Consider the following 22,194-nt stretch of genomic DNA (forward strand, 5'->3'; position numbering starts at 1 on the left):
CATGCATAAATGGTGTATGGGAGGTTTTGCCACAGATTGTCCGCTCTCTAGAAGCACATTTTCCCCATCGGAATGCTCAAAACTCTGCATGGAGGGGCTTATTGTTGAGTTATGAGAATTTGGATGGGGAAAATGTGCATCTATAGAGCAGCAAATCCAAGCCAAAACCTCCCATGCATCAATGGTGTATGGGAGGTTTTGCCTTAGATTTGCCGCTCTCTAGATGCACATTTTCCCCATCGGAATTCTCATAACTCTGCATGGAGGGGCTTATTTTTGAGTTTTGAGAATTCAGATGGGGGAAATGTGCATCTAGAGCACTGGTTCCCAACCAGGGGTCCGTGGACCCCCAGGGGTCCGTGAGAACTAAATTAAGGTCCGCGAAACAAAGTTATCAACCCATAATAAATTAATATTTTCAATTAAAAGTTCTCGATTATAAAAATATATATTCAAATATTATTCTAAGTTTAATGTTTAACTAACAGTTATGATTAAAGTTTATTTTCAAATTCTCAGAATTTTTATTTTGAACCTTGGGGTCCCTGCACCGAACAAAAAAGCCAAAACCTCCCCTGCGTTTTCGCCCCCAGCTGCACCCCGCCGTGGCGCACTTCTCCCGAAAGGGGCGGATGGCGAGCTGAGCAGGGGAAGTCCCGTCCTCGCCCTCTCTATCACCACTTCCGGTCTCGGCCTTTTTTTTTTCCGTCCCGAGGCCCTCCACAAAGCCCCGGCCGCCGAGCTGCCGAACCCTAGAGCGGCACCTCCTGGGGAGGCGCGCGCCTGCCTTCCTTCCGCTTGCCGCCGGAAGCTCGCGCCGGGCGGTTCTCTCCGGCGTCCTCGGCTTCCCGTCCGCGCGGCGGTTGCGATGAACGGCCTGAGGCGAGCGTTGGGCTTGGGCCTGCCGGCCGTGTGGCGGCGGTGGCCCCCGAGGCCTGTCGGAGGAGCTGGGGCCGCCCCTCGGCGAGCGACCCCCGGCGGCTTCTCGACTTCCCTGAGCGCGGAGCGGCCGCTGAGGCGCCGGGGGGCGGCGGCGGCGAAAGACCCGCGTGAGGAGGAGGAGGAGGAGGAGGAAGAAGAGGCGTTTGTGTTCCCCGAGTACCTCCCGGAGGAGGAGGAGAAGGACGTCGAGTCCCTACTGAGGAGAACCATCCAGGAGGAGGAGGAGGAGGTCCCGCAGGCCCCCCACGACCCCCGCCCCAAGCAGCCCCGGAAGAAGCCCCACAAGGCTTCGGGGGCTCCGGACCCCTCGGTGCCGTCGAGCGGGGTGGGCTGCTCGGGCTGCGGGGCGGAGCTGCACTGCCAGGACCCCGCCTTGCCCGGGTACCTGCCCAGCGCCAAGTACCTGAGCATGGTGGGGAGGCCCGGAGAGGCGCCGCCCCAAGACAGAGGGCCAGGAGAGCCTCAGGACGGTGGACGCCCCGAGAAGGCCCTGGAGGACGCCGTCTGCCAGCGCTGTTGGCTCCTGAAGCACCACCAGCAGGCCTTGCGGGTGCAGGTGACCCGCGAGGAGTACCGCAACGTGGTCAGCAGCGCCCTGCGCGGCTCTCTCCGCCACGGCCGCCCGCCCCTGGTGCTCTGCATGGCGGACGTGCTGGACCTGCCCGACTGCCTCCCGCCCGACCTCCCTGAGCTGGTGGGCAGCCAAGCCAACGTCCTGGTTTTGGGCAACAAAGTGGACTTGCTGCCTGGCGACTCGCCTGGGTACTTGAAGCGCATCCGGGACCGCCTGCTGGAAGCTTGCGCCCGTGTCGGCCTGAGCCAGTGCAAGGGGGGCCCCAACCAGCGAGTGGTTGGCGTGCACCTTCTCAGCGCCAAGACGGGCTATGGGGTGGAAGAGCTGATCTCCACGATGCAGCGCTCTTGGAAGTTCAATGGGGATGTTTACCTCGTGGGGTCTACCAACACTGGAAAGTCAACCCTCTTCAATACACTGCTCCAGTCGGACTACTGCAAGTCCAGAGCCTCAGATGCTATCAACAGGGCAACCATCTCGCCTTGGCCAGGTCAGAGGGAATTGAGGAATTTCACTCACTACGTGTTTATTTTTTAAGGCCAATAAAGGGAAGGCAGGATAGAAGCTGCCGGAAGTTTCTGTGTTAGATCTTGTGCTGTGATGCAGTGCCAGAAGCAGCCTGGGAAAGGCAGATGCTTTTCCCTAGGGGCTCTTTAGTCATCTGTGTACCAGTGGGAGCTGATTGTGCAGATGGTGTGGTCTCACTGGTCGCAGAGTTCTCTTGGCACCTAAAAAAGCCATGCGTTCAGGGTGGCAACTTTGGTATATTAGTTATTCCGATGGAGTGATTATTTGCAAGCAAAAACTCTGTTTTACAGCAAACACAGTTGCTCTTCTTGAGCTGGTTATATAGTCTCTAACAGCTGTATGTTTGGAGAGGAGAACAGTATAGAGGCTGAATTCCTGGAATAGGTAGACTGTAAAGCTCTTAGGTGCCATGTGAGAGAAGTGAATGCTACTTGGCATTTCTGAAGTATTTTAGGCCACAGAAAGTCTTTCAGATACGTTCTCTTGTAGTCCTTACCAAAAAAAATACCCTGTAAGTTACTTCAGTATTATTCTTCCGGTGTTCTAGATCTGCGGCTCAGAATGGTTTTTAAGCAGAGGCTAGATGGCTATCTGTCAGCAATGGTGATTCTATGACCTTAGGCAGTTCATGAGAGGGAGGGCATCTTGGCCATCTTCTGGGCATGGAGTAGGGGTCACTGGGGTGTATGTGTGTGTGGGGTTGGACTAGATGACCCTGGTGGTCCCTTCCAACTCTATGATTCTAATGGCCGCCTAAGATCACTTGGAGAGCTTGTGGCAAAGGTCTGACAGGAGAAGACTGATGACGATCTTGGACTGTTGATGACAACCTCAGCTCTCAAATAAATGTTGTGCAAGCATGGTGAAAGTTTGCCCCCACCCTTATTCTTGCTAGTGAACAAGAATCTGCCTTGACTTATTTTTTGCAGAAAGTGTGTTAAAAGAGTTGTAAATATACAAGTGGCTTCCATTTGCACCCAGACAGGGGAGGGTTCTATAAGCTGGAAGACAGCACATTCTTGTTTTACGTTCTCATTATGGTATAAATGACTAACAAACATTGCTGCAGGGTGGCAGCTCTTGAGGACTTGTTTGCAAACCTTCTCCAAGTGTCCCTTATGCCTGTGCAGTGCCTGCTTAAAGGAGGAAGATCCCATGTTCATATTGCTGGTGATGGGCTATCTCACCTTGGAATGGGCTCAGCAAAGGAGTCATTTTTCAAATTTCCCCTAGCCCGTTTTCAGGATTAATACCTTGTCACATTCCCAGTATAATTGGGTATGTAGAAGGATTCACATGCCTCCTCTTCTATCCCTGATTCTCCAAGTTCTGGTATCCTAGTCTGCTCCTTTCTACCTGGTGTGGCTGCCAGTCCCTGTGTCTTTCCCTGATGTCTTCGATGCTGAAGTTAAGATATCCCTGTCATTAGGAACTCCAGGATGCTACTACTAGAGCGCCTGACCTACACACTTGTCCTAGTGTTCTCAGCACTATAGAGCTGCTGCTTTATGGTCTCCGATTTCAGGAAAGGATGTATACCAGCTCAGATTATGACCAGAGCGACATAAGAACATTAGAGGAGAATTTGTAGCATCTCAGAGCCCCGTGGCGCAGAGTGGTAAGCTGCAGTACTGCAGTCCAAGCTCTGCTCATGACCTGAATTCGATCCCAACGGAAGTCGGTTTCAGGCAGCCGGCTCAAGGTTGACTCAGCCTTCCATCCTTCCGACGTTGGTAAAATGAGCACCCAGTTTGCTGGGGGTAAAGAGAAGATGACTGGGGAAGGCACTGGCAAACCACCCCGTGAACAAAGTCTGCCTAATAAATGTCAGGATGTGACATCACCCCATGGGTCAGGAACGACCCAGTGCTTGCACAGGGGACCTTTACCTTTTACAGAATGATGAGCTGGACAAAGACCAGGTATCCGTGAATTATGATGACAGCAGTTTGACTACTGACATTTGCTTCCTAGATTTGCAGTGCTGGTCTGTTGCTGTTTTTGATACTTGATTAGCCTAGTGGTTGATGTGCCCCATCCTGTTTGTAAATGGAAGCTTAATTGTGGATAATGCAACTATGTACATAGAAACCCATGATGTTCCCACTCTGATGAGACACATTTAAAGCAGACTGAAGCCTACAGAGGAACGGAACAGTTCTGGCTAGCCGTGTTAATAATAGCATTTGAACAACCCAGTGCTCCTGATGGTGCATATTGGGAGATTTACACCAATTATACGTGTATAAACTGGGTATTGAATGTGCCCTTTGTAATGTATCTTGAAGATGTTGGTGATAATTACACATTATGCATGGGGGGAATCTGTGACACCATGAGCTTCTTTGAATACGGGTGGGATAAAAATTAAATAAAGGGTATTTCTCATATACCCTTTAGAATCATACCTATTTTAGAATCTTAATACTCTTGTAATTTCATGTATTTGTAATTTTTTGTTCATTTTCCCAGGAACAACTTTAAACCTTCTGAAATTCCCTATTATAAATCCTACGCCTTACAGAATATTCAGAAGGGAAGAAAGACTAGCGGCGGATGCAGCAAAAACTGAAGAGGATCTCAGTAAAGATGAGCAGAAACATCTGAAAACCCTCAAAAAGCAAAGCTACTTGATAGGTGCGTATTGTCTGGGAATGACGGAGGTGCTCTCCCATTCAAATTTAAATATTTTATAGTTGTCAGTGAGTTGCAGTGATTAGAGTGTTGGACTAGGGTCTGGGAGACCCAGGCTCGAATCCCTACTCTGCCATGTAAGCTTGCTGGGTGTCCTTGGGTGAGTCACACACTCACAGCCTAGCCTTCCTCATGGGAGCTGTGAGGATAAAATAGAGGAGAGGAAAATAATGAGAGCTAGTTTGGGACCCTGCTGGGGAGAAAAGCAATAAGTCAATAAGTAATTTCTAGTATGAAAAACACAATCTTCTTAACTGGACAGCACCCGTGTCTGTCCAAAATGTTTTTGCGCATTACCTTCTAAAGTTGCGCTTGGATATCACATGTAGCCACAGGTTTAAGGAAAAATCTGCACAAACCTGACTTGATGTCAGGCCTGTGTGTATGTGTATCTTGCTCCTCCCTTCTCACACCAGCAGTCACATTGTGACATACGAATGCAGATGTGCCATTAATCGAAGTTAGATCTCTCCCGCCCGGGATCCTACACCAAGGTTCAGTCCAGGTTTTGAATCCTGGTTAGTTGGGGATAGAGGTATGAGAGAAACTCCGGTTACCTAGTTTAGTTGTGTTTCTCAGCAGAAGAATGTTGGGGGAGGGCTGAAGCAGGCCAGCCCGACAATAAATTGGTATTCATGCACACTTCTTGTTGGTATTGTGCTATTTTAACGGATTTTAAATAATTTTAATCTTGATATAGTGCTTCTAATAAATTATATATTTTCATTATTTATATTTTTTTTATCCCACCCAACCTTGGGTACCCAACGTCTGTTTTCTAGGTTGGGTTCTATTCCCCTCTTTTTCCTTCTACTTCTCCTTAACCACAGTTCCATGTAATGTCTGACTGCGGCCTGAGATCAAGAGTAGGGGGCAGATCCTGTGAGCATATTGCTTTTTGTAGTTACTGTGGTCTACTGCAGTTACTCGAAATTAGTATCAAAACTACATACAGCACCTGGTGTATCCTATTGATCTGTTGAGGTTTGTAAAGGTTCCCTGTGCAAGCACCGGGTCATTCCTGACCCATGGGGCGATGTCGCATCCCGAAGTTTACTAGGCAGACTTTGTTTATGGGGTGGTTTGCCAGTGCCTTCCCCAGTCATCTTCCCTTTACCCCCAGCAAGCTGGGTACTCATTTTACTGACCTCGGAAGGATGGAAGGCTGAGTCAACCTTGAGCCGGCTACCTGAAACCGACTTCCGTCGAGATCAAACTCAGGTCGTGAGCAGAGATTTTGACTGCAGTACTGCAGCTTACCACTCTGTGCCACGGGGCTCCTGTTGAGGTTTGTAGAAATCCCTTAATTACAGTCCAGACCTATGCAAACATTGATATCTGTGGCACTGTTTGTGAATTACCACTTTAACCTTCCTGGAAGGTTTGAGCACCAATCCTTTGTTCAGGTCACTCACTACACTGTACTTTTATCCCAAAGTGAGTTTGATCTGTTTTAGTTGTCCAGAATGCCCCATGTGAACTGTTTGTGAAGACAGCTGTAATGGTAACACATTAGTAACATGCCAGATTATTTGCATGGGATTTAGAGATAGGAATAAACACATTATCCTCCCAATCTCCTGCTCTGTTCCTGTTCGCAGTAAAGTCCCTGTATTGCAGACAGACCGGGACTGGATTAGGAGACCGGGAGGGTAATGTGTTTATTTCTATTTCTGTTTATCCCACAGATACTAACCAGTTTTGCAGGACTGTTGTGTTTCAAAAAAGTAGAAGAGTTGGTTTTTATATGTCGACTTTCTCTACCACTTAAGGGAGACTCAAACCGGCTTACAATTACCTTCCCTTCCCCTCCTCACAACAGACACCCTGTGAGGTAGTTGGGTCTGAGAGAGAGTGACTTTCCCAAGGTCACCCAGCTGGCTTCGTGTGTAGGAGTGGGAAAACAAATCCAGTTCACCAGATTAGCGTCCACCGCTCATGTGGAGGAGTGGGGAATTGAACCCGGTCTCCAGATCAGACTCCATTGCTCCAAACCACCACTCTTAACCACTGCACCACGCTGGCCCTGACCTAGATAGCCCAGGCTAGCCTAATTTCGTCAGATCTTGGAAGCTAAGCAGTGTCGGCCCTGGTTAGTATTTGGATGGGAGACCACCCTGGAATACCAAGATTGCAACATGGAGGCAGGCGGCGGCAAACCACATCTGAATGTTTCTTGCTTTGAAAACCCTATGAGGTCACCGTAAGTTGGCTGCAACCTGATGGCAAAACACAAAGAAACAACGCCCCCCCCCAGTAAAGTTGTTGTGATCGCTCCATCATATTCCCGGTCAATTTTCCTATTGTTTGCCTATTTCCCCTGTCAATATGATTCAAAGGCAAGCTCTCCAGAGAGGCTTGGTTTATTTTTCTGCATCCTTCCTCTCAAGGCCATGCTTTTAGCTAATACTTCTTGAGGGGTTTTTGTGTGTGTGTGTGTGTGTGTGTGTGTGTGTGTGTGTGTGCCAGATGTGAAACCTCAGTCTTGGCTTCTTCCTCCACCCCGATTCTTTACTGTTGGCTGTTCTCTCCAGAATCAGGAAATCAGACTGCCCTTCGATGCAGCCGTCTCATCTCCATGGGCAAGGTGATATGGTCACCAGCCTTTTTTAAAGCCCACTGGTGAGGAAATCCCTTGCACGTTTCCCGTGAAGCTTTAAAAGGGGGTGTCCACGCAGAATGAGGGTCATAGTTCTGCTCAAACGGACTTTCCAGGACTTGGAGTACTGCAAATCTAGGCTAGGAAAAAGTACAATTAGGATTGCGTCAGGATTTCTGTATTTTGGAAACATTGTAAACTTCTGTTTGCATGCACTCTTTCTCTCCCCCTCCTGCCTTTTGATGACACTTGGATTCTCTAAAATCCCATTTGCAGTCTCTCGTTGTCTAAATAACTCCCCCCTCCATTCCGCTTTGAATCCCTGGGTGAATTCACAGCTGGTTGTCCGGGTCCAGGAGCAATAGAATCCCCTTTCCGGCGCCGCGCCCAGCGCGGACCCGGACCTCAAAGCCAAGGGGGTTGGGATAAACGTCGGCCGCCCAATGCACCTCCCGGTGGCTAGAGCGAGAGCAGCCCAGGAGCAGGCTCTAGCCCCAGCGGGAGAGACAGTGGGGACCCAGGGCAACAGAGTGGAGACTGCCAGACAGCCCTGCTGCAGCAGGCTTTCGGCCCGCCGACCAGCTGATTGGCAGGTGGGGCACAACCCCCATTAGGGAGGCAGGGCGCAAGGACCAGAACATGGCCTCTGAGGCCATCTCCCCACAAGCTCACACCCTAAGGGAGGGGGCGGACAAAGGACCGACGTGGGGCGAAGCAAAGGGGCCTGCCTGATAGAGGCCCTGGGTCGAAGTCCTCCGCCAACAGCCTCGTCCCCTCCACTCCTTGCCCCGATGTCCGGGGCGATCACTGGCCCCACTTCCTCACAGCCAGCAGCCCAACAAGCACACAGGCAGCCAAACCAGGAAGGGCACCAGCAGAAAACCTCCCCCTGGGAGGTAAGGCACCAGGTGACAAGGGAGGGAGGAGGAACCCTGGCACGGGGCTCACGAGTACTTCCCCGATAGAGGGAAGAGCCAGGTGCCGTTCCCGAGATGATTGGGTGATGGGATGGGGCAGGGAAAGAGCCAAGGGAACGGAATGGGAACCGGGGTAAAAGGGACAGGAAGATCAGCCAAGGAGGAGGGTGGACTACGGCCTGGAGCCCAGAGAGAGTGGTAGGTGGAAGTCTGAGGGCAGAACGGGGATGCCAGGAGTGCTCTCCAAGCGTCACTGCCCATTCTGAGGCTGACCTAAATCTGGGGGAGAAGCCAGGAGGGAGGCGACAGGTAAGACCCCTGAGGGCGGAGCCCAAGCATACACTGGTAAACTAGGCTGGGGGTGGGGGTGTGAGTGAGGTGTGAAAAGAGGGCGGAGCATTGCTGTGGAAGCACAGGCTTTGCACATGCATGCATGCCCCCTATTTTTTTTGGCAGCCTAGCAGGATGGGGTTTTTTGGAACTGTATCGCTTCGCTCTCCATGCGCAACCTGATCATGACAGACGCGCTTTGAACATTTGAAACAGCAATATAAATACTAAGTGCTATTTTAAGTGGGAGGCAGCAGTAAAAGGCTAGCCGTACATAATACAGACAGAGAAGGAAGAACTTGTTCTGAAAACTAAATCCAGATCTTAGTTGTAAAGCTGCCACCACCAGAATGCCATAGGTGTCTATTGGGGGGGACAGCCAATTGAAGAAAATATGAGTAATGAAGGGTGTTTGTTTTCCCTCTTGATGTAGGAAGAGTTGGAAGGACATTTCTGCTCCCACAGAAGTTGAACAGAAACCGTGAGATCGATTTTGATGCCGAAGCGTTATCCTTCGGTGAAGAGGAAGAACCTCTTCTGTCCAAAACCACCACCAAGAAAGCTGAACTTTCATACAATGAAGTGAAAGACGCCCGCTGGTTTTACGACACTCCGGGAATTATAAGAGATGGCTGCGTAAGGACCTCTTCTGTTTTTAAGGAGTTCCGTATGTGGGGAACGGCAGCAGGGCAGTACTTGATTCCCAGTCTAGGAACGAAGGATAAGGCCTCCTTTGTTCCAAACATTATTTTCATAGAATGCGCCATCTGTGCATGAATGTGGCACATGGTTTAAGCAGTTCAGGCCCAGTTCAAAGAAGAGGCTGCGCTCTTCCCTCTTCCCATGTCCCACAACACCTCCAAAATTGGTGAAAATGCTCCCTCAATTATACTTTGTCCCAGGTTTGTATAGTGATGTGCAGAAAAAATTGTTCTCTGCTGTTATGGGGACTTACAGTCCTCTAGCAAGTCAGTCCGCACATGGATCTCTTCGAGCTCATCAGTCTGTTTCCATACGATTAGAAAATCTTAACGTGCACCAGAATCTAAAATAGCAAGGATGAATTTTTTGGAGGTCCTTTGGAAACTGGTCCTGTGTGTGATTTTATTCATCTCTATTATGTCCATATGCAGCAGGTCCTAACCTGCTAGAGAGAAACAGAGCTCTTTGAGAGGCAGCGTGGTGTAGTGGTTAAGAGCGGTGGTTTGGAGCGGTGGACTCTGATCTGGAGAACCGGGTTTGGTTCCCCACTCCTCCACACAAGCTGCGGACTCTAATCTGGTGAACTGGATTGGTTTCCCCACTCCTACACATCAGGCCAGCTGGGTGACCTTGGGCTAGTCACAGCTCTCTTTGAGCTCTCTCCGTCCCACCTACCTCACAGGATGTCTGTTGGGAGTGGAAGGGAAGGTGATTGTAAACCAGTTTGATTCTTCCTTAAGTGGTAGAGAAAGTCGGCATATGAAAACAAACTCTTCTTTCAGTTTCAAATTTTGTTTGTTGTTGTTTTTTAGCTTCTTACGAGAGTCTTTGAGGGTAGGGTAGGTTAGAAATTATGTAGCCAAAATATTTTGTAATCTGGTAAAATGAATAGTGTCCCTGAACATAACCAGCTGTCCAACCCCATTAGATGGAGGAGATCCAGAGCGAGAAGAGAATAGAAGCAGCCCTGGACAGTAAACACTTTCTTGACAATTGGGAGTATGTTTTCTATGGGAGTGAACGCAGCAGCCTTAAAATGCTGAGAAAAGCCAGGTCACTCTGGCAACCGAAAGATCACAGAAAAGTTGGGGGGAAGTCTGAAGTGACCGAGTGAATTTTTTTAATTAAGTTAATGAACAGCTTGTTAGCACAAAGCACATCTGCTTAGTCGTTCAAAGCAGGGCATCTTTTAAATTTCCCATAGAACTTAGCAGAAGATTCCCACAGCTCTCCTGTGGGTCTAATAATGACTAAGCGATTGTCGCTTAAGGCGCCTTGTGAAACGAATCGCTGGGCTTTGAACTGCTTTGCGGGGAGTAGCTATTGATTGTATGGAGTCCCTTTGTTCGAAGCCTTCCGAAAGGGGCGGCAAGTTGAGTGGACGGCGTTCTTGCTGGCTTAGTCATTTCCAATAACTGGGCCTGTTTATGATTACATTGGGAGCATGTTGAACAGGATGAGGATGCCCTGCTCACTTGCGCTCCAGAATTCTTGCCCTTTCAGAACGAGCTCTTCCTGGCCGGAGACAGCATAAGAGCAGCCGTGTTGGGTCAGACCAGTGGTCCCTCCAGTCCAGCATCCTGCGTCACACACTGTCCAACCAGATGCTCCTGGAAACCCGCAAGCCGAGCATGGAGGCGAAAGGCTTTCCCTGCTGTTTTCCTTCCCTGCCCTCCTAGCACTGGTATTCAGAAAGATAACTGCCTCAGAGTGTGGAGGTTCCATTTAGTAAACCTGCCCGAGCCACAAATGGGCCTAATCTCTGCGAATTGTGTTCATGGGGAGTGTTTTGACTTACGCTGCCTCTTTTGCCCTCCTAGCACTGGTATTCAGAAAGATAACTGCCTCAGAGTACGGAGCTTCCACTTAGTAACCGTGCCTGAGAGCCACTAATGGGCCTATTCATTGCGAATTGAGTTCACGGGGAGTGTTTTGACTTCTGCCACCTCTTTTGCCCTTCCTAGCACTGGTATTCAGAAAGATAACTGCCTCAGAGTATGGAGGTTCTATTTAGTAACCTTGCCTGAGAGCCACTAATGGGCCTGTTCTCTGCGAATTGAGTTCACAGGGAGTATTTTGACCTACGCCACCTCTTTTGCCCTTCCTAGCATTGGTATTCAGAAAGTTAACTGCCTCAGAGTATGGAGGTTCTATTTAGTAACTGTTCCCAAGAGCCACTAATGGGCCTATTTCCTGCGAATTTTGTTCACGGGGAGTGTTTTGACTTTCATGACCTCTTTTGCCAGTGTGACATCGTACCAGTGTTGAGGGCTGAACAGCTCTGCGAGAGCGTAGCCAGATTAACCCTGCTGCTCTGCAGACACTGGGCCCCATGGTAAGCAAAGTTGTGCCAGCATGGCGCCAGCATCCCTCTTAACACCAGCTGGGGAGGGGGTATGGCTCAGTGGTAGAGCATCTGCTTGGCATGAAGAAGGTCCCAGGTTCAATCCCCAGCGTCTCCAGTTAAAGGCAAATAGGTGATGTGAAAGACCCCTGCCTGACTCCCTGGAGAGCCACTGCCGGTCTGAGTAGACAATACTGATTGATGGACCGAGGGTCTGGTTCAGTATAAGGCAGCTTCCTGTGTGCTCATGTGTGACTTTCCAAGGAGGGTGTTTTTTAAAAAATAAGAAATAAAATGGAGAGGAGAACAATGTAAGCGCCTTTGGGGGTCCCCCATGGGGAGGAAGGGCTAGCTACTGCGTGAGACGGGATGCGGGACGAGAGGACCTCCTGTCTGATCCTGTCTGATCCAGCAGGGCTGCTCTTATGTTCTTAAGAGGCGGCATCTCGGGCTACTCCAGCTAGTATAGTGGGACCACAAGGCCACTCTGTTAGCCTTGCCGTTTTGCAGATATTGGCTGCAGTCCGAATAAGCCATGTGTGTCCAGATGCATCAGGAACCTGGCAGGCAGCTGGGGCTCTCTCCAGTGTTTACCATCTCAGAGCCAAACCAGCCCAACGAATCCTTTTTTTTTCCAGCCAGGAAGCTCACAGAGTGGCCTTGGATGGTAACTGTCTCCATCTAACAAACCTCCAGGTGGTTGGGTGGCTAAAATATAGCTCGGAGCGCCTCTTAGAAACTTTGGCACACAAACGCAGTCTGATACTGAAGGGGCTCCTCGAAACACGTTCCAGGATTTGGGCCTGCTTAGGGGAATACTGGTTTTTTGTTTTTTTTGTTTTAATATTTTATTAAATTTTTCCAGGGTACAGAATAAAAAGAGGGAAATAGAAAAATAATAATAAAAAAATAGAACAATAGAACAGTCTCATGTTCCGTGACCAGTATCATTCATATCTCATCTCTTACCCCCCATGCTATGCTTAAAATTTTATAAAACAAAAGACACTGGTGATACTTATGTTCATTTTCTACTCCTTTGGCTTTTACGTTATCTTTGCCTCTGTTTTATATTTACATCTTATTCCTAAAAAACATATATAAAGCTAACTTATTCTTAAGTATTATTGTACTCTGTTATAGTTAACAACTGCACCAAAGTTATATTTATCATCACTTCTAATTAGCATCATCCTTATTTAATTCAATCTAGTTTGCACATTTCATCACCTGTATCTATCATAGTATAGACCTCAATCATCCTTTTTTGTACCAGACTCGAGAGTCTTGCCATGTTTGCTAGTTCATACATTTTTGTAATCCATTCTGTTATTTCTGGTGTGTTCCTGGCTTTCCAATTCTTTGCGAATAAGATTCTTGCCGCAGCCATCGCATGTTGGAAAAGTTCTTTATGTACTGGTATTTGAGCTGGAGTCATTCCAAGTAGGATGGTCTTGGCATCTAAGTCAAAATTTGTATGGAGCATGGCTTGAGTCTCTTTATGTATTAGATTCCAATATCTTTGAGCTTTTTTACACTTCCACCACTGATTATTTTTTTTGTGTTGTTCTTTGAAGAGCCGATGCTCATACCGTACCACAACCTGAAAGCTCCCCTCCTCCCCCTTTCAAAAGCAGTTTGCGGTTCTGTATTGGAATGCTGTAGTACAAGAAGCAGTACACTCAAGGATGCTTTGAATTTCTGGGGGAGCTGCAGTTCTCAGTAAGCAAATATCGGTAAAACCCACTTGCCACTTTGGCGTAAGCAGGGGTGTCCAACTCATTTTGATATGCCGACGTTCTCTACCATTTAAGGGAGACTCAACCCGGCATACAATCATCTTCCCTTCCCCACCCCACAACAGACACCCTGTGAGGTGGGTGGGGCCAATAGAGCTCTAAGAGAGCTGTGACTAGCCAAAGGTCACCCCGCTGGCTTCAAATGTAGGAGTGGAGAAACCAACCCGGTTCATTTATATGACATAAATGTCACTTGGTCGGTCCAGGCCATGCGTACCAAAATTTTTAATGCCAGGTACCAGAGATACAAACTTTATAAAAAATGCAGGCAAAGCCAATTAATTATATTTTTTACTTATTTTTTTACTGAAAATATAAGCATGCTTAAAACAATAACACCGTATTTTATTTTATTTTATAGTCTTTGATAATTGGCATCTCAGGACTGGGAGGGGGTGGCTTCCTCGGCTGGCTCGTGGCCCGGATAAGAGCCCTCAAGGGGCCAGATCTGGCCTCTGGGCCTTATGTTTGACACCCCTGCTATAGAGAGAGCTGCAACTCCTTCACGTACCTGTTCTTCACTCCTTCAGCTTTCAGCCATTACACCTTGTTCTCATTAATTCTGATTTAGCTCGCCTGCCTGGCATTCTTACCTCTAAATAACTTTATGCAGCAAGTGCCATCTTGCCATTGGTGGCTTGAGAAGTGTCAATTTTAAACACACCTGTTCTCTCTCAAGTGCATTTCATATAATTTTATACTTTGTGTCGGTTGTACCAAGGTGCAAGATCCTCAACTTCCTTTTTTTGCTAGAAAATATGTCAGTGTGCCTCGAACTGCCTATAAAATTGCCTCTGTTTTTTTTGCCCTTAGGTTTTAAACCTCCTAAATGAGAAGGAAGTCAAGGTTGTCTTGCCAACCTATGCCATTGTTCCAAGGACCTTTCTGCTTAAGCCTGGGTTTGCCTTATTCCTGGGTGCGTTGGGACGCATCGACTATTTACAGGTAAGGGGTAGACAGGGCGGGAAGCTGGTTATCAAGTTCATCAAAAGGCTCTCAGATAAATTGTTCATCCAGAAATGTTCCTCAGTCCGGTTTTACGTTGCTGTTGTTTATTGCTTAACACACACAAAAGTATACTTGGGACAAATGCACGGACAGTCGCAAGCCCAGGAAAATATAAGGAACATGTATTGTGAACAAAAGACTGCTAGAAGAATTTCAAGAGAACTGGAAATTGTATTATGAATATGTGGCAGAAAAAAATAAGTGTAAGAGTTCTCAACAGAGCCCCGTGGCGCAGAGTGCTAAGCTGCAGTACTGCAGTCAAAAGCTCTGCTCACGACCTGAGTTCGATCCCGACAGAAGTTGGTTTCAGGTAGCCGGCTCAAGGTTGACTCAGCCTTCCATCCTTCCAAGGTTGGTCAAATGAATACCTAGCTTGCTGGGGGTAAAGGGAAGATGACTGGGGAAGGCACTGGCAAACCACCCCGTAAAACAAAGTCTGCCTAGTAAACGTCGGGATGCGACGTCACCCCATGGGTCAGGAATGACCTGGTGCTTGCACAGGTGACCTTTACCTTTTAAGAGTTCTCAAAGGGAAATGCAATTGTGGGTATTAAATAATGATAAGCAATTCAGCATATTAAGGAGAATAGACATATTGTAGTCCAGATTAATATACTAGATATAAATGCTTAGAAGTTTAAATTTTATGCCTTACAGGGAAACCATATTCTGATAGGTAAAAAGGTTAGGAGCCCCGTGGTGCAGAGTGGTAAGCTGCAGTACTAAAGTCCAAGCTCTGCTCATGACCTGAGTTTGATCCCAACGGAAGTCGGTTTCAGGCAGCCGGCTCAAGGTTGACTCAGCCTTCCATCCTTCCGAGGTTGGTAAAATGAGTAGCCAGCTTGCTGGGGGTAAAGGGAAGATGACTGGGGAAGGCACTGGCAAACCACCCCGTAAACAAAGTCTGCCTTGTAAACGTCAGGATGTGACATCACCCCATGGGTCAGGAATGACCCGGTGCTTGCACAGGGGACTACCTTTACCTTTATAAGAGCTCCTCACCAGAGACACTGGATAGGGGCCGTTCCACTGTCCTGTGAACGTTGCAGTCAAAGGAGAGGGAAAAATAGCTAATCAAAGACACCCTCAACCTAAAAAAAAAAAGTCCAGTGTCTATATTGTTTGTTCTGTAATAATTCACCCTGGAATACCTATAATAATGGGATATTTGCTCCTGTTACAGCGCAATAGCCTCCTTCAGAAGCTAAGCCGCTGCCCCCTGGAGGCAATGGAGAACCACTTGCCAGCTTTAAAGTTAATTAACTACCTTTAAACACCATGTTCCTCCCCAAAAGCTCCTGACAACATTATTCCCCTCCTCCATTTAATCCTCACGACAACCCTGCGCGGTAGCTCAGGCGGAGAGTGTGCGACCGCCCCGAGGTCACCCAGCAGGCTTCCACGGCAGAGTGGGGATTTCAACCTCGGCCTGCCAGATCCTGGTCAAACGCTCTAACCCATGGGTTCTCAACAAGGGGGGAATTCCACCCCGGGGGGTGGGATTTTAGGCTTCCAGGGGGGAAATCGGGACCACTATTCAGCAAAGTGTGATGTCCTGTAGATTATGTACAATCTGTAAAATTGTAGTTTGTTTTTAATTTAATCTGCAAAATTCAATATCTTGGGAAGGGGGGAATCATATTCTGAACAATGGTGAAAGGGGAATGGAGCAAAAAAGGTTGAGAACCACTGCTCTAACCCAGGGGTGTCAGACATAAGGCCTGGGGGCCGGATCCAGCCCATTGAGGGCTCTTACCCGGCCCACAAGCTGTCCGAGGCAGCCACTCACCCACCCCCGCCTGATCTGGGATGATGTGTCTGCTGTGGGCTCGCCAGCCACCTCTCCCAGTCCCCAGGTGTCAATTGTTCAAAGACTAATAAATTGGAGAAGATTGGAGGCGGGCAAATGTTGTCCCCATCTTCAAGAAGGGGAAAAAGGAGGATCCAGGTAACTACCGACCCATCAGCTTGACTTCTATACCAGGAACAGTGTTCGAACAAATCATCAAACAGTCCGTCCTTGAGCATTTAGAAAGGATGGATCTGATCACTTAGAGCCAGCATGGGTTTCTCAAGAATAAGTCATGTCAGACTAATCTTATCTCCTTTTTTGAGAAAGTTACTACCTTGCTGGATCAGGAGAATGCTGTAGACATAATTTATCTAGATTTCAGTAAGGCTTTTGATAAGGTTCCACATAGTATTCTAGTTGACAAATTGGGAAAATGTGGGTTAGATCCTATTATTGTTAGATGGGTCTGCAACTGGTTGACAGATCATACCCAAAGAGTGCTAGTTAATGGTTCCTCGTCCACTTGGAGAGAAGTGACTAGTGGAGTTCCTCAGGGATCTGTGCTGGGCCCTGTGTTGTTCAACATCTTTATAAATGATTTGGATGAAGGAATAGAGGGGATGCTTATTAAATATGCAGATGATACTAAATTGGGAGGGGTAGCAAATACGGTAGAAGACAGAGCCAAGATGCAGGATGATCTTGACAGGCTGGAGAAATGGGCTAGAACTAATAAAATGCACTTCAACAAAGACAAATGTAAAGTTCTGCATTTAGGTAGGAAAAATCAAATGCATAATTAAGGGATGGGGGAGACTTGTTTGAGCAGTAGTGTGTGTGAAAAGGATCTTGGGGTCTTAGTAGACCAAACACTGAACATGAGTCAGCAGTGTGATGCTGTAACTAAAAAGGCAAACGCTGCATCAACAGAAGTATAGTGTCCAGATCACGCAAAGTGATGGTATCGCTTTACTCTGCTCTGGTTAGACCTCAACTAGAGTACTGTGTTCAGTTTTGGGCACCACAATTTAAGAAAGATGTAGACAAGCTGGAATGTGTCCAGAGGAGGGCAACAAAGATGGTGAGGGGTCTGGAGACCAAGTCCTATGAGGAAAGGTTGAAGGAGCTGTGTATGTTTAGCCTGAAGAGGAGAAGACTGAGAGGGGATATGATAACCATGTTCAAGTACTTGAAGGGCTGTCACATAGAGGAGGGTGCCGAGTTGTTTTCTGTTGCTCAAGAAGGTCGGACCAGAACCAACAGGTTGAAATTAAATCAAAAAAGTTTCCGTCTAGACATTAGGAAGAATTTTCTAACAGTTAGAGCGGTTCCTCAGTGGAACAGGCTTCCTCGGGAGGTGGTAAGCTCTCCTTCCCTGGAGGTTTTTAAGAAGAGGTTAGATGGCCATCTGTCAGCAATGCTGATTCTGTGACCTTAGGCAGATGATGAGAGGGAGGGCATCTTGGCCATCTTCTGGTCACTAGGGGTGTGGAGGAGGGAGGTAGTTGTGAATTTCCTGCATTGTGCAGGGGGTTGGACTCGATGGCCCTGGTGGTCCCTTCCAGCTCTATGATTCTATTCTATGATTCTAAATAATTAAAAAAGTAAATATTATCACAGACTGATAAAAGGAAACACTGTAAGAGTGTTGTTTCAAGCATGTTTGTATTTTAAGTTTTAAAAAATATCATTAATTGGCTTTGCCTGTGTCTTCTTTAAAGTTTGTATCTCTAGTACCTGGCATTAAATTTGATGGTACACGTGGCTCGACCCGACCAAGTGACACTTATGTCATATCCGACCCTCGTAACAAGAAGAAGAGTTGGTTTTTATATGCCAACTTTCTCTCCCACTTAAGGAAGAATCAAACCGGCTTACAATCTCCTTCCCCTCCCCACAACAGATACCCCGTGAGGTACCGGTAGGTGGTGCTGAGAGAGTGTGACTAGCCCAAGATCACCCAGCTGGCTTCATGTGGAGGAGTGGGGAAATAAATCCAGCTCACCAGATCAGCCGCCGCCGCTGAAGGGGAGGAGTAGGAATCAAACCTGGTTCTCCAGATCAGAGTCCACCGCTCCAAACCACCTCTCTTAACCACTACACCATGCTGGCACCAATGAGTTCGACACCCCTGCTCTAACCACTCCTTGTAAAAATGCCGGGTCGTCTTTGAAGCAGGCGTTCCAGATAATGATCCACCTTTTTTCCTCTTCAGGGAGACCGGTCCTCTTGGTTTTCCATTGTGGCCTCTAACCTATTGCCTGTACATGTCACTTCGGTAGAGAAAGCAGATGCTGTCTATGAGAAACACGCAGGCAGTAAGTTACTGAAGGTAAGGCAGCGCTGGCCTGTAGCCTTTTTGAGACCATGAGTGCAGATGCCTTGTGATCTCTCTCAGCCATTCATTATGGTGCTACTTGGGCTTAGCGCAAGGCATACTACCCTTGTACAAATCTATGGTGAGACCATACTTGGAGTACTGTGTAAAGTTCTGGTCACCACACCTGAAAAAGCATATTGCAGAGCTTGAGAAGATGCAGAAAAGAGCAGAAAATATGATCAGGAGGCTAGAGCAACTGCCCTATGAGGAGTGGTTAAAACACTTAGGGCTGTTTAGCTTGGAAAGAAGGAGGTTAAGGAGAGATATGATAAGAGGTCTGTAAAATTATGCGTGGTATGGAGAGAGTGGACAGAGAGAAGCTTTTCTTCCTCTCTCATAATACCAGAATGCGGGGGTCATTGCTGAAGCTTGAGGGTGAGAGATTCAAAACTGATAAAAGGAAGTATTTCTTCACACAATGCATAGTTAAATTGTGGAACTCCCTGCCTCAGGATGTGGTGATGACTGCCAACTTGGAAGGCTTTAAGAAGGCAGTGGACATGTTCATGGAGGAGAGGGGTATTCATGGCTACTAGTAAATATGGATACTAGTCATGATGCATACCTATTCTCTCCAGTATCAGAGGAGCATGCCCACTATAATAGGTACTGTGGAGCACAGGCAGGACAATGCTGCTGCAGCTGTCTTGTTTGTGGGCTTCCTAGAGGCACCTGGTTGGCCCCTGTGTGACCAGACTGCTGGACTTGATGGACCTTGGTCTGATCTAGCAGGGCTTTTCTTATGTTCTTAAGAATCCCAGATGATCTCCTACTGACCGATTGACTATGGTGCATATCATGTTGAAACCATCCAAACAAGGGTTTGACCACAAACAAGAGAAATCTCTGAAGGTCATTGTACATCTAGTTCCAGTTGGTGGGACTGATTCAGGAGCAAGGTCATAAATAGTAAGAAAAGAATGGAACTGTGGCCTAGAACTCACTCATTATCATGGCCAGACAATTCTTCCAGGTGTCCATTATTTTTATTGTTTGATCTAGAGGCTGTATTTCTGTCTTGTAATGCAAGGTCCCTATGGGAGGTGAAGAGCGAATGAAAGATTTCCCCTCGCTCATTCCTCAAGACGTGATGTTGGAAGGAATTGGTGATGCTGAGGCAGTGGCGGACATAAAGCTCTCGTCTGCTGGTAACTTCTCTGCTTTTTTCTCAAACATTCTCTTCCGTAGGCTGGGTACTCTCTGGGATTCATCTTGTCTAATGCCCAAAGTGGATCGATAGTTGCCTAAAGATCCAGAGTAGTGCAGTAAAGTGTTTGCACAAGTCCTGATTTCTCCAGCTCTCAATAAAATCTTATTAACTCCCGGGTGCCAATCTTTTATTTGGCACCAAAGAGAACAGTTTCTGAAGGGACCCTGTTTTTAGCGTTTGGGAAAAAGAAACTGATTTGGCCCAGTCCTGCACAGACCAAGCAGAAGGAATTTTCCGTGATCGGTTCAATGTTTCCTTTTCAGCGTGGTGTAGTGGTTAAGAGCGGTGGTTTGGAGCAATGGAGTGTGATCTGGAGAACCGGGTTTGATTCCCCCCTCCTCCACAAGAGCGGCGGAGGCTAATCTGGTGAACTGGATTTGTTTCCCCACTCCTCCACGTGAAGCTAGCTGAGTGAGCTTGGGCTAGTCCAAGATCTGACGAGACTGAGCTAGCCTAGGCTATCTAGATCAGGGCCAGCATGGTGTAGTGGTTAAGAGCAGTGGAGTCTGATCTGGAGAACTGGGTTCGATTCTCCACTCCTCCACATGAAGCCAACTGGGTAACCTTGAGCAAGTCACAGCACTGTTAGAGCTCAGCCCCACCTACCTCATAGGATGTCTGTTGTGGGGAGGGGAAGGTGATTGTAAGCCGGTCTTAGTCTCCCTTAAGTGGCAGAGAAAGTCGGCATATAAAAACCAACTCTTCTTCATCATCAGGTTTCAGACAGGTTATGTGAAACTAATATTTCCTCTCTGCAGGCTGGGTTGCCATTACAGCTCATTCGAACAACAAAATGCATCTCAGATGCTACACCCCAGAAGGGACGGTGCTGACCGTGCGGAAACCTCCTCTGCTGCCCTACGTTGTCCGGATCAAAGGGGAGCTGCTGAAAAGAAGTCTTGCCTACAAGGTCGAACGGCCCCCTCCCCTTGTGGAGCATTTAAAAGCGACTGTTAAAAAGCAGGGGAAAAATGGCATCTAAAACGGTAAAAAGTTGTGGATAATAGAAGCTCTTGTGAGTCAAAGTGTTTTAAGTATTTGAAGGGCTGTCACTTAGAGGAGGGCAGGGAGTTTTTCCTGTCGGCAGCCGAGGATAGGACTCGCAATAATGGGTTTAAATTGTGGGCAGAAAGGTACCGGCTGGATACTGGGGAAATTTTTTACAGTAAGAGTTGTTCAACAATGGGATCAGCTACCTTGGGAGGTGGTGAGCTCCCCCTCACTGGCAGGCTTTAAGCAGAGGCTGGAGAAACACTTGTCAGGGATGCTCTAGGCTGATCCTGCATTGAGCAGGGGGTTGGACTAGATGGCCTGTATGGCCCCTTCCAATTCTATGAGACCGCTTTCTATTCTAAAACTTTGGTGGCTTAAATGCAATGGCCCTGCAGCCCTGAAATACTGTGTTGTTTGTGTAGCAGTTTACTTAGTTACTGTTAACATTTTTCTTGCTGCTTCAGCAGACCAGCTTGGAGTTCTTTCTGTTTGATCCCTTTCATCTTGACAAATGTTACCGGACCAGGAAGGAAGGTCTCGGATCAAACTGCAGGTAGCTATGTACGTGGAGAAACCAGCCCTATGTGCTTATTGGCCTGCAATGAGCAGAAGCAGCATCAAGAAGGCAGACAGCATCCGAACAGCCTTGCGGGGGTGTATCTTTCACTTTCCCATCAGGCGTCGCGTGGGAACGAAGAGATCTAGCGAAACGCGTATGTTTCAATATTGGGTTTCACGCAGCACTTTGCAAATGGAGTCCCGTTGCCTTCTAAGAACTAATTTCTTGCTGCCGCCTGCAGAAAAAAATGAATGAACCTGGCTGAGAAGAAGAGTAAGCGGGTGTCCGGGAAGCATTGAGGGGTATCTGGAAGTTAAGAAATGGGAGGCAAAGCCAAATAATTGTGATAAAGTTTATTGTCTGCGGCTGAAGGCCATCACAATTCACCATACAAAACATTAAAATAACTTTAAAACAGTCTGACCCACAAGATTTAAATATTTTACGTTTTTAAATATGTAACGTTTCCTGATTAGAAACAGCTTTAGCTCAGATTTTCTTAGCTGCTAAAGCAAAGAGGGACACTTTGTAGGTAACATCAGGATTGGCGTCTGATAGGAGAAAGAGCAGCTTCTCTGAATCTGGAGATTTAAGCCCTTTAGAATCGCTCCGAGGAATTTAAGTCTGGGCTCTTTGTAAAGAGGACAGAATAAGGTGTAATGAGTTAGGTCTCAAAGCCAAATAAAAGTGCAGCAGTGACTATCCAGTGTAGTTCTACTCAAAGGACTTATTTCACAACCGTTGATCATTACAAGAAGTTATGGCCCTTGTGAGACTGCGAGGTTTGAATTAAGCACGATACTGGCTGAGGCGAAAGCAACTT

At 47.5% G+C, this 22,194-nt stretch overlaps 1 protein-coding gene across 1 annotated transcript; it reads left to right on the plus strand.

The window, feature by feature from the left end:
- The first annotated feature begins 868 nt into the window (after positions 1–868).
- NOA1 (nitric oxide associated 1) lies at positions 869–20,801 on the plus strand. Its single transcript, XM_056848924.1, has 7 exons — positions 869–2,006; positions 4,517–4,681; positions 9,018–9,220; positions 14,243–14,374; positions 18,445–18,561; positions 19,640–19,757; positions 20,578–20,801. The coding sequence occupies exons 1-7, from the start codon at positions 869–871 to the stop codon at positions 20,799–20,801; spliced, it is 2,097 nt and encodes a 698-aa protein (XP_056704902.1).
- Positions 20,802–22,194: the final 1,393 nt, after the last annotated feature.

This window comes from Euleptes europaea, chromosome 4 (genome assembly GCF_029931775.1).
Source record: "Euleptes europaea isolate rEulEur1 chromosome 4, rEulEur1.hap1, whole genome shotgun sequence".
Classification (NCBI taxonomy): Eukaryota; Metazoa; Chordata; class Lepidosauria; order Squamata; family Sphaerodactylidae; genus Euleptes; species Euleptes europaea.

Coding starts and splice junctions, on each gene's coding strand:
- NOA1 (XM_056848924.1), top strand. CDS start 869: ATGAACGGCCTGAGGCGAGCGTTGGGCTTGGGCCTGCCGGCCGTGTGG. Junction 2,007..4,516: donor AACCATCTCGCCTTGGCCAG/GTCAGAGGGAAT, acceptor TCATTTTCCCAG/GAACAACTTTAAACCTTCTG. Junction 4,682..9,017: donor AAAGCAAAGCTACTTGATAG/GTGCGTATTGTC, acceptor CTCTTGATGTAG/GAAGAGTTGGAAGGACATTT.